General features: G+C 36.9%; 1 protein-coding gene across 5 annotated transcripts in view; it reads right to left on the minus strand.

The window, feature by feature from the left end:
* The window catches only part of TENM2 (teneurin transmembrane protein 2), a 480855-nt gene that overhangs the window by 283667 nt on the left and 183882 nt on the right, over positions 1-13306 (minus strand). The window contains exon 3 of one of the 5 annotated variants that reach the window (XM_062502008.1): positions 3921-4004. The exons of the other annotated variants lie outside the window; for them this stretch is intronic. Within the exon in view, the coding sequence (XP_062357992.1) occupies positions 3921-4004 (84 nt within the window). The remainder of the gene's footprint in view (positions 1-3920; positions 4005-13306) is intronic. 5 annotated transcript variants of the gene reach the window in all.

Genomic DNA, 13306 nt, shown 5'->3' on the forward strand with positions numbered 1-13306 from the left:
TGTCACCTATTTCATCAGTATCTTTCAGGTAGAAGCTTCATGCAAAAAGTGGAAAAGCTGATTTTTATAAGCTGTCACAGAATTCCTTAAAATAAAATTGTCTTCTGTTTGTAGCTTCCAGTTTTGAGGACACGGTGTACTACACAGGAGTATAAATCTGTATAAATCTGAGGTGATCGAGTATTTTGCCAGCAGCTCAGCCTTTCATCACACAGTCTCTTCTGTTTCTTAAGCAAATTTCCAATCCTTTATTTCCAATGCTGGTGCTGTTCAGACAAGTTCTGTAACATTGCTCCTAGAAGAGGCACGTGGTAGAACTGTCAGCTTGTTTTCTTCTAGGACCCACTGTGCAAGAGAGTTTTACTTCTCCCTCAGGATTTCCTACATTTTCACTATTTTATTTCATTTCATCGTACACTTTTGGCTGCGTGGTTTCCATTCTCTGGCTGACAGTTTCTTAACAAAACAGTTGCATGAAGAGTAACTGCACAACCCCGACTTGGCTGCCTAAAGAAATCACTGCTAAAATCCCATGATTAACCCAGGTCTTGCTCATGTAGTTTTGAAAGAACGTCCACAAGACTTTGAGCCTAAAAATCCCCTGTTAGTGCACTGCAATATGGTTTGATTGACTCAATCCTTTCTCCCTCCCTGTCAAGTCTTCTGCACTCCAGGTTGGCTTGCACACATTATACCAGGAGCTGACCCTTTTGCCTTTGTCATTCAATGAGGCCTCCCAGTGTCCTGTTCATATCGTACCCTAAACAGCACACTTTTACATTTCTTTACATACATACACACTCAATATCATACTTCTGGAATGCTTAAAAAACATTGATTACTCTGATAAATCGCTGGAATTTTGATACATTATTTTACAGCTCTCAAAAGAAACCAGGGCTAGTCTGGTTATTTTGTTTTTATTTTGTTTTTATTTTATTTTATTTTATTTTATTTTATTTTTTATTAATTCTAAATTCTTATTTTGACACAGATTTGAGATTTTTTTGGGGGGTGGGGGCTGGTGGGGGGGGGGATTGGGGTGGGTGTTTGTTGTAGCTTTTAAAATATACTAAAAATTCTGCCAGAAAAACAGTAGGCAGAACTGGTGAAATTTAGGACTAGTCCAAACACTAGTGAAGGGAGATATTTTTGGTGTAAGACATTTTTATTCACTTTCCTTCCAGAATCAGAACATGGATCTGAAAACAATCCTGCCAGTATTTCTGAACCACTGACCATTCTAACACCCATGTTCAGCACTTCACCTCCTTTTTATGTGGCTGCACCAGTGACATCTTTGGCCTTAGCAAAGCAAAGGCAGAGCAGATCAAGAAACCTATCATTTTATTAGAGCACTGCAAAGCAGTCTGTACTCTAGATGAGCACCCATGAGAGCTGGGTTCCTTTGAAATGCAAACTCTGAGGGCTCTACTTATGGTTATACAAAGAGTCCTCTCCTGTTGACACAACATGCACACTGAAAGCTTTGCAACACTATTTGGATGCATTCTCAGCCAGTTGAGGCTTTAAACCAAGGTTAGTGCCATCTGTCTGGTTTTGGCAGCATCCAGATTGATATAAAAAATCCTATGGCAGTGTTTAAAAGGAGCAGAGATAAAGCTTGCTTTTGGTCAAGTCCCTGGAATTATTAACACCAAAGATTTGGCTGATCTTGCCAGACAGCACATCTGGGTCAACCAGCTCACTGCACCTTTCTCACCACATTCACAATATACAACAAACTATTTCACTACTCAGATCAGATTTAGCATGTCCCAACAAATTAGGCTCATAAAAGTCATAAAAGGTACTGAAGGGTTTTCTGTTGCTTGTCCCAGTACAATTATTTTCTTAAATGCACATTAAATCAAGCCAGTAGCAAGCATTATGGCTATCGAATGCTTTTGAGTTGTGATATAGTTATTAACATTCTTCTTAATTTCTAGAGCCCTGAACAAACACAGTACCAAAAAATTCAAAGCAATATAGCAATCAAATTTGTTTGAACTGGGAAGAGTTACAGGTTGCAAGGAAAAAGAAGTAAAGCAAAGAGAAACAATATTTTTTTAAAAAATAAAAGCCTCAAAACTTCAAATGAGGAAAGACATTGTTCAGTTGGATGCAATTTGTTAGGCAAAGCCTTTCTGTGAACCTGGAAAATGCATTCAAGCATTATTCTTTGAGATTTAGTTCAGCCTAAATAGCATAACCCACTCATTTTACCTCTGCCAAAATCCTCCTGCAACACCAATAATCATGAGTGCTTCAGAAATGCACAGATGTGTACAGGATCATTTCCATCCTTTATTAATTTAATCTTTATTACCAACCATACACACACTACCTTGGGCACTTTTGAGCATTGTACATCAGCACTATGGAAATTAAATTACTGTACAAAAAGTTCTGGCTCCCACTTTTCTAAGAAGCATGGAAACACAGCAAACAGTCCTTATCTCCAGTTTGAAAACACACTGAACACTCACGGGCTGCAATAACTAGGAAATGGTCACAGATGCTCAGTGTTTTCCAGAATCTGATTTAAGAAACCATTTGCTCAGACACTGTTTGAGATTCAAAGAATAATGCCATTCACTACTTTTTTACCAAAAATCAAGCCTTTATGGAAAGAAGTACATCAGAAAAGGAGGGTGATGAGAAAACCTTGGGTTAGGTCTCATTTGAATATTAACCAAGCAGAGTATTATTCCTGGTTAGGGCCCTCATCTTGCAAAGCATTTACCTGAGTGCCTAAAAAAAAGCCCAAACACAAAAGGTACCTTTCATGTGGGTCAGGGGTGCAGTGGAAGAAAAGAATGAATTAACAAAATCCATCTTTTATCTATCTCATTAGGCAATCAAATACAAGGTAAAATTTGCCAAGTTGAGGACAGAAGGTTTTATCAAAAACAGTCCTTGCTAATTTAGCAAGGGCACATGCTGACACCATAGTTAGTATAAGTGTACATATCCAATGAATGAAAATAATTTTTGAATTCAAGAAATATCAAGAGGAAAATGTCACCTAATCATTATTTTTGAACTAAATTTCCTTGAGATGTGTTTTGATTTATATTACTACTGACAATTTTTTCTTTTGCTAAAAAAGTGCACTGCAGGCTTTTTTTTCCCCAAGCATCCTCTTCCTTCCAAAGGAGTTTTACTTTCAGGGAAGCAAAAGTGTGAGCGTGTGTGGGGAGCAGTGGTACTTCAAAAACCCCTGTCTAGCAATGCACAACTCCCTACACACCCACAAAAACCAACACAACTCCCTGATTGTTTTGCACAGCCCCCGAGATACAAAACTTCAGGGGTGCATCGAGTGTGACTATCTGAATCCCATATTCTTAAATCAAAAAAATTCAAATCAAGACTGAAGGTGAACAGAGGCATCACTAAGTCATCACTCAGAAGTCTGATTGAAGAATCTTTGAATAAACCTGTGTCCCGTGCAAGCCTTTACCAATGGAATACAACCTGTGCAATTGCCTTTGTGAAAACACAGGTTCAGGTGCCATTTTGTTTGAAAATCATGCCTGTGACTACCCAGATCTGGCATCTCTCCCATGTCTGAGCTCACCTCCTCTCATGGAGCTAGCCCCACACCATGAAGCAAGATCAGCTCAGGAAAAACAGTTCCTTCACCAGCCAGCCAAGTCTCCCAGTGAAAAACCCCTGAACTGGTTCAGTCCAACCAGGAAGGTAATACTCAACAATGACATAGAAATGGGTAGTAGAGATCAGGTTTATTCAACAGAATATAAATACCCAGGAAGAAAAAAACAACCAACCAAAATCTCACAACACATAATAAGCAGAACATACACAGAACAAGATTAAGCATTGCACAACACACAAGTTCTAAACTGGGTTCTAAGTTTACGAGGAATACAGTTTAAACAAAATAAAAACCTTACGTATTAGAGAGTTCTTTGTCTCAGCCAGCTGCTGCCAGCTTGTCTGTCTGTCTTTCAATTTCTCAGAAAGGTGTGTGTGAAAATCTAAATGAAATAAAACAAATAACATTTTAGAGATGGCTCATCTTCTTTTCTTCCATTCCATTCACCTTTGGTGCAATGCAGCTAATAGACTGTTTTACCTCCTCCCACCCAAAACATTCCTCAATAGTAAAAAAAAAAAATACATTACTCATTATTATCTAGAAATTAAAACTTCTTTTATCTTGTTATCACTGACACAAAAAGGAAGATTGAGTAGCAGTAATTTGGTGCAATCTTGCTTTGCAGGCAGTCCATATACCTGCTGTCAGCATCCTTAACCACAAAAAGGTCTGAGTGCATAAAAATCTCTCTTTGGGTAGAACTTAACCCAAAGGCCAGCAGGGTTTCCATACAGGCTGTACAGGAGGTGCTTAAGTTCACACTAACTTATTTTCAATGTACTATCCCTTACTCCTACAGTCAAATACATAGCATTACACCCTTTAAAAGATATTTTTTCTTCCCTGAAAACAGACTCCTAAGATACATTTGGGAAATGGACACTTTCAGCTGTAATAAATAATTTCCTACAAGCTTTTTGCAGTAGCATTATGACTTTTACATTGACTCTCAACATAATGAAGCTCATTCACCTCTATCTCAATAAGAGAGGAACAAGTGAAACTCTACTGTTGCAAGGATATTTTTTCTTTCTTTTTTGTCTCATGAAAATTCTCCAGCTTTAGGAAAATAGATTTTAATACATACAAAAAACCCCCTGACTTTTCAATTTACTCTCTTTTAGACTAAAAAGAAAAGAACTAAAATAATCCTGGATTTTAAAAATGTGACAAATCCAGGGAGTCCTCGTACATTTTAAAAGCTCAAAATTGATTGAAATTTGTTATTGAATTTCAGAATGGCATCAGGAAAATTTTCAGATGTAGTAAACAGGAAACATAAAACCCATTTTCATTTATTTATATGATTTTCCTTGCAAAAACCAGCAAGACAAGAAGCCAAATAATTAATGTATGGTCACTCTAATTCTTGTTTTTCACTGTCCATTTAAGTTTTCACTGGAAAATAATTTTATGTTGTGCATCTCACATTCAAATCCTTCATAATATTTATAAGATAATAATTTAATCTTTCACCCAACACTCAAACAAATCAACAGTGAAAAGTGTGTTCTGTAAACACAGCAATTTATTATATGCAAAGAAAAAAGGCAACACATTGACACATAAAAAGAGGGCTGACCAAGACAATAGAAAATAAACCACTTTGCATGCTAGACAACAAATTAGCAATTTGTTAGGAGCGAAAATACTTTGCTTCAAGTGGAATAATGTGAAGGAATGACAGCTCCTGAGTCTTACATCTCTGGCTTTGGGGGGAAAGGCATTTCAATGGACAAATTACAAACAACAAAAACCAGGTAGAATTTACTGAACTGGCTCAATGTCTCCCTGCCACACATGAAGTTAAATTTTAGTAAGATACAACTACAAGACATTTTTGGGTACTCTGGCTCACATCTAATTAGTTCGGTTTTATTTTGATGTTACAGACTCCTGATTTAAAATCAAGAAATGAAAACATAAAATAGTTTCAGGAACATTTATCAATAAAGATAATTCAAAGAACAACATACAAGTCAAGCAAAGAAATGTGAAGGGCAGAGCACTGCGGATACCAATGTAAAAATGCTGGTGAATAAAAAAGTTATTGCAAATTTCTTGTTTTGGTATTACCTGCAATTTTTCCCTGAAACAAAATACTAAAAATTGATATTATTTTCATATCTTAAAAATAGAAGAAATTAAATAGAACTAAACACATGCATATGCAGGAATATATGAAAGAGGAAGTAATGGAATTATTTTGCTAAGCTTTTTCCTTTTCTTTTTCTATGTGAAAATGGAAGCAAAGTCTTAAATATAGTGCAATTCTTCTGCAGTACTTACAGATAAATGAAACCATTTTAGCAGTTTGCAATTATACTATTTCTGTTATATCCCATCCTATAATATGTAAAGTTTAGAAATCTTTAATGTATCTATTTCTGTGTTAATTCAAGCTTTAGCTTTCATTTCTCTTTTATGAGGAAAACCAGAATTAATCCATCAACAATTAATCTACTGACATTTTATCACATTACCCTCTAAGCCTGTGTATGTTACTGAATCTGCTATCTTCTCTTCCACCTGTCTGTGGCCACTTTAGGACATTTGATCCTGTTGAAGGACACAGATGAGGACAGCAAACTGTTCACCCAAGGAAGCTGAACCATCCCTCTTTTTATGGGAAGCACCCAACACTCATGGCTAAAGTTCGAGTTGCCAAGCACTGTTTCTCCAACAATTAAAAAAAAAAAACAATGCCACCAATGCCAAAAGGAAAGACTGTTTTAAAGTGTCTTAACATTTAAATATTGTCATGTGAAGCTAAGTCTCCATGGGTATTACCTTCCTTTGACACTCACAGGGAGTTAAACCTAATTGCATTTAGGGTTACCTCCAGCAGCTACACCTGGAATCAACCATCCTCAGGAGGACTATTGTTCTAAATATTCTACTTATTAGGCTTTTATTCAGATTTACTACAACCTTTTATTAAAAAAACATCTTGCAGGGATAGTAATGGATTTTGCAATTATCAAACAGAAAAGAGCAGATTATGACCTACAATCTTTGGCCCTACCAAAAATTAGGAAAAGAGACTCTTTTGTAAGTAAATCTTTAGAACTTTAAGTTTATTTTAGTCCCTATCGGGCACCACAATTATATCTGCAAAAGTAAAACCTGTATGAATTTCCTGTGCTCCTCCTATACGTTTCCCTAAAAAAAAAAAAAAAACAAACAACAACCCTGCCACATTACCTGGCGGGGAGAAAGAAACCTGTTTTCTGTCCTTGTCTTTCAAAGATGAGTGAGTAGCAGTTTTTGGTTTGCTATCTCAAGCCCCAGTTTAAACCAAAAGGCAGTGCTGATACTGGTGATTTTAGACACAAATCCTGGCAGGACCTTTTGAAAACAGAAAAGAGCCACTGCAATTCCTGACCCACTCTCCCATGAGGAATATGGAGGAGTTCAGAGTAGCTCCTTGCTTGCCTTCTGCATATTTTAAATGTTTCTCTAAATTCCCCCCCAGGCCAACAGCCTCGCAGGGAACCTGTCCCTCTGAGGAAATCCATTCCCTCCCACAGCTGGGAGGCACCTCTGGACACCAGCAGCCAGAGGTTCTGCTCCTCAGGATCCCAGTGCAGAGCACACCTGGGCCCCACAGGACATGTCTTTATCCTGGGAAAGGTGCTGCCCACCCAATACCCTCTTGTTCTTAGTTCTAGTCCCTCTTTTGAGCTGTCCTAGCAACTACTCACAGCCATCAGCAGCCCAGGAACAAGCATCACTCCTCTCTCTTCTTTCTCTCTTCCCTCATCAGTTGTTTTCTTCCTTTGAAATTCTCCTAGTCATAGTTTAAATAGATGCTTCCTGCCCTGCATTATAAATTCCAAATCTTATTCGTTCCCAGGCATTTTTTTGTTTAGCATTTTCTAATCAGCATGACTAAAATTTTGGCAACTAATCATGTAAGATGTGCTCCACCCTTTAAGACGATAGCACATTGTTTATGGTTGGGTTATTTGCAGGTTTTTGTACATATGAAAACTTACATTTTGTAAGAGTTCCTTCCTCTGTCCTTAAGTCTTCTGTCTCTCAGTCAATATTCAATCTAGAAAATAGTTATTTTCCAGACTGTGGAACATTAAATATGACTGGAGCCTAAGTATCCTCCTAAGGTCTGTACTCATTTTTCCTCTTCTATTTATCAAAGTGGCATATTCCAATTTTTAGTAGTAATATACAATAAAAAGCTGGTTTATTTTTATAAAGTAGCACTTCAGAAACATTGGAAAAAAGCCTTACAAATAAATGGCCTGAATTTCTCAAGCTTCTTTCCCTCCCTTCCTGTAATTACACAAAAGCATCCAGTAATAAACCCTTGCTCCTTTCCTGTTACACCTGTGTGACTGAGACCTGTGCCATACATCTCTGACTTCTTCTTTACTGACCACTTTCTGTGAGCAGAAGTTTCTCCTCTCTTGGTATCTCAGTATAATTTCATTGTTATTTGCTCATTGATTATTGCTCATCATTATGATTAGTGAGGAACAGGACAAACCCATAGCAACAGACAGAAGACTCTCTTAGTACCAAACAGGTCAACACTCTACTCTGCCTGCAAAAAACAGGGCTTTTTCCCCCATCACATTCTACTCTAATACTTCAGACCATGCCTGGTGGGCAGATGTAACAAGTGCAGCACTCAACCTCTACGCACAGCACCTCCAGTTAGATAAAAAAATCAGTAATACAAAAGTCATGCACAAAGGTATGGAAATAAGAGCTGTTCTGCAACAAAAAAAAGGCCATACAATTTTTCTTTCCCTATATTGTCCTGACAGAATTACTCTCTGCTGTATTACTCCATTATGTTCTATTGCACATTTTACATCCAGTGTTTTGTTTGATCTTTTGTGAAAGTTTTGTTCGGTTTTCTCTCCTCCGAAGCGCATTCAACAACTCAATTAGGCTTAAAATGCTTTACCTTCAGAGAGTACTTGCAGCTCTCAAGCACAATTATTCTCCAATGCAAAACACCCACAAGACACATTTAAGAGTATACTTCCACAAAATAATATGTTAACACACCACCCAACACTCCTGCAGAATTGACAAACACTACAAAGGAAAATGCTCAAATGCAGTTCAATGACATCTGAAACTATATTTTAGTTCGGTGAACTCCACAGCAAATACACCATTTTCCCTCTCCTCAGCCTAAAGGTTAGGTTAAAAAATGGGAGTCATAAGAAGTTTTGACCTGCATTGCAATTTAAAACTTCCTAAATGTTACCAGTATGACCAACAACGGATCTACTGTACCAGGAGCTGGGTTTTCCAGGGGCACTATCCATGCCCTTTACAGAGAAAAAAGCAAGTATTTAGCTACACTAAAGATAAAACCACAGAAATTAAAATGAAAAATACTTACATTTTTGTTTGCCTTTCCTATGGAGTACTAAAAGTACTGGGATGTTTTCCTACCAGAAGAACACAGGGACATGCATAATTCAGATCAGCACTTAAACTGCAGAGATGTGTCTATTACTTTGTGTAAAGTCTGTTACAACTATGAAGTCAAAGTTAACCGAACCTAAATTTCAAGTAGATTTATTTAAGTCAAATTAAATGATTTCTATTAGTCTTACCTCCCAAAAGAATTAAATACAGCCCTATTAAATCCAATTGATTATGTCTACATAGGAATGCCAGTCAATTTCACAATATCACATTATGATCATGCCAGTATGTATCTGGCAATTTTGATAAATCTTCTCAAATTCCTCTGAACAGCCAAGCTCTAATATTTAAAATATTCCTAACTGCCTCTTAATTCAACATGGTCATTGACTCACACAAAAAATAAAACTCGAATTGAAACTTCCCAGCATTTTTTCCTTCTGGTTTCACTTTGCCTTTGAAAGTAGAGGTCAATTCAGCAACCATTACTTCACGCTGTTAGGAATGGTTCAGTAGCCCCATACAGACCAATGACTCAGCTACAAGACATAATTTAATAATTATGGAGATATAAGTCACAATTCTCATGGGAATAATTTGTTAAAAACTAAGAAAATCTTCAAGCAGCAACTGAAGGTTCTGTATGGATGCTTTGTCTTTCTTTAATATCTTTTCCATACAAGCCCCTCACAAATAACACTTTGTGCCAGTAACAATGTTTTTAGATCAAAAACTTAACACCTGGAAAGACCAGTAACTGTACTGTTAAAAACAAAATTAAATCCCTAAACCAGTTGTCCTTACATAATTATGGTGACAAAATTCACATGAATGAAATTTTACAACAGAAGCTGTCAGGTACAAACCTTAAAACGTAGAGTAGACCACATGCATTGTACTAAAACCAGTAAATGCTTCAGTTAAGGCACCCACTGCTTTTTCTCCTCACTTTTGGAGCCACATAAAGCCAGATAAATAAAAAGCTTTCTGGAGAAGTCTAAAATTAGTTTAATCCTAGAAGTAATTCCATAAAAATAACTTCTCTCCTTATTGTGGGATACGTATTTTCAAGATTGAAAATGTAAAGAAAGGATAAGTTAACCAGTAAAAGTTTTCTGACCTTACTAATATCCTGATTTTTTTGTAGAGCTAGGGAAATACTAAAGGTAGCTGCTCTTGATTTTTTCCAACAGCCTGAATTTTCCATAGACACTACAACATCCTGTCTGCCTCTAACACTGTAGCTCCTTGCTCATTTAAAACCAAGGAGCCCCTAAAAATGCAATAGCAGTGCCTCACAAAACAAATCAAAGCTCTTGAAGTATTAACTCCAGCATCTGTCTTCCTCATTATTCATTTATGTTCTTCACTGTTAAGAATTACTGTTTGTTTTTAAATTGCTATGGCAAGTTAATTAATTGATAAGCCTCAACCACCTTTAAACCTACTTTTACTTACTGATCTGTCTTGTCTTTCTACAGCAAGTTCCGCTAGTGAAAAAAAAAAATCAAATTACAGTTTTCAAGTAATTTAGTTGGTAAGATCTTATTTGTCATCTGTGCCTGTAAACAATTTTGAAGAACTAAGAACTGACACACAAGTCACAAAAAGACAAGCTTACTGCTTCACTGTGTTTTTTGCTGGGGAAAAAAAATGATATGAAGAACAAGATTTCTATCTCAAACTTTACCAAATATCTGTTCAGCCTCTAAAAAGAGATCACCTATAGCTTTGAAACAAAACTATTCTCAAGACTCTTTCATAAAGAATGTAAGTACAACCTGTAACAAATCATATCAAAGATATTTTATCACTTCTCTAGCCCAGGGAAAAATACAAATCCAGAATAAATACATAAAAGTAATACTCCTCTGTAACTCCAGGAGGTTCTCTCTCCAAATTCCTAAAAATTTTATTCAACAGTTATGGTTGGATTTTTTTTTTTCCCCATCAGATGCTCAAGTCTGGCTCTGAACCAGTGAAAATTGTTAGTATTTAAAAAGTCCAGGGACAAGAAGTTCTGAATGTATATGAGGTGGATTTTTGCTCATTTTGAACCTGCCTGCCATTTGCTAATTTTATGCTGTATAGTTTCCATACAGCTAAAAGGCAGTGAGCAGTCATTCCTTTTCCACGTTTTTTATGGCAATCACCACAGCAAAGGCTCCAGTCATGTCACCAGCTGTTTTTACACTAAAGAATATTAAAGTTATACTTCACAAAGGAAACTATGCTATACTTTGGGTAACTCATCTCACTGGCTCCTACCTTTTGCAGTTCAATTGTAAAATTCTTTAAATGAGAATTCAACATATTCAATATTTATTGACCTTCCACACCTTTCTACAGTAGCAGTGACAATATTTTATGGTTTCTTCTTTAAATGAACTTCCCCCTGTTTCCTAGTTTTGCTATAAGAAGAGGCTTGTTTGCATTATTGTAACATTGCATGGATATCCTTTCACAGGATTGTCCACAGTTGTACTAACATAACTTTTCTAAACCTTAATAGACAACTCAAAGCCCATCATAAATCCTCAATATTTATCCATTTCACCCACTGTTCATACCTACCATTCACATTGTGAGATTATTCAGGAAATTTTCAACATCTTTGTCTTTACTACACTGCCATACAGAAATCAGCCACTTCAGTCACTTTCTGCTTCTCCAGCTCATTCTATAAACCACCAAAATTAACTCTGCACCACGAACAGACCAACAAAGTGCAGCAAGTGGCTGTAACACCCAGAAAAACCCCAGATAAATTCTCTTTTCTGTAACAACACGTTACCTCACACATGATGGCAGCTGCTTCCCTCTGCACACAACGTGGGCTGACAACAAACACAAACTCATCTTTTCCTGATGGAATGGAGCCCTCAGTGCCCAGTCTGCACAAAAAGCAGAACAACTACCCTGGACAAGACAGACACACCCAAACACATCACAGCATCACGCTGTGCAGAGTTATAAAGTCAGCAGAGTTATAGAGAAAGCACTCCCTGACTCAAAAGGGATAGGAAATCAACACAGACAATGCTTCCTCTTGTACCAGAATGATGGGAAAAACACTGCAACGTGTTTTATCCAAGCTACAAATACTGAGTCATGTGGTGATTGACCTAGTTTCCTGTTAACTTTAGGCGTATTTTTAGTTACTCCCTGTTGATTTATGTTTTCATTAAAACCTGAGAGATGAATCTTCTGGAGCCTGCGGAAGAATGAATGGAGGTGTGATGCTTTGCAGAGGATGCCGAGGCATTGTTCCCCAATGTTTTCTCTCTCTAAGTCACATGTCTAGTAGGAGCTCAACTGAAGAGCAAATAAGCATCATTTGTTTACCTCTATCTTATCTTTCCTTCACAGGAATTTAAATGCAAATGAAAAATAGAACAAACACCAACAAATGCATCAAGTGGTAGTGCAGTTTAATGACTGCAACCAGCAGAGTCTGTGCTCTGCTCACTGCCACAGCACTCTGCAGTGACCCTCTCTTCGGTTTGTAACTGAATATACACAGAAGTACTCTGAAAATCATCCCAGTATTTATACAGGAGTGATGTAACTAATTTTCAGAGTTTTGTGGAATGACATATAACATTTTATATAGCCTATTACGGAGATTACACTGATTTGAAAGAGAGCAGAAAACCCACCTAAGAAAAGAGCCCTCTGAGTGCTTCTAACCATGGAGAAGATGCATTAAAATGGTTTTCTTTTTGGGAAATGATGAACTTAATTTGCAGTAAGTGGAAAATAATTGTTCTCAGACCACAAATGTAGTCAGGGAAATCAGGTCCACTGTTGCCAATTCTTTCTTTAGTATGAAAATGGACCATAAAACTTCAGAATTTATGTATGGACTCCAAAGGTTCACAGCAATCCATAGCTGATTTTCTTTTTACTTATTTTGCCTCTTGTCTACCACTGAATTAAATGACAACATTAGATTTTATGTAGTAAAAAAGCAGAAAATACTGCATAAGGACCTAACTTCAGATGAAGGCTCAGTTTCAGTAATGATAATTATATTAGGACAGTCTAGGTTTCCCTACTGCTTTCAATTTTTCAAATTTAAAGAGAGTTACGTGCATGATGACAGCTCCGTGTGCTCACAAGACTATTCTTACTTTATCCTGTCTACTTTCACACTCTCCAGAAATTCAGTTTTAACTTTTCAAGTATTTTGTCAATCACAGTTTATCAAATGTATTCTGCTAAGGCAGCTGGCAGGACAAGATTCAGCAGTGACAAGATGTCTCAGCTCCT

The sequence above is a fragment of the Cinclus cinclus genome, chromosome 14 (assembly GCF_963662255.1).
Source record: "Cinclus cinclus chromosome 14, bCinCin1.1, whole genome shotgun sequence".
NCBI lineage: Eukaryota > Metazoa > Chordata > Aves > Passeriformes > Cinclidae > Cinclus > Cinclus cinclus.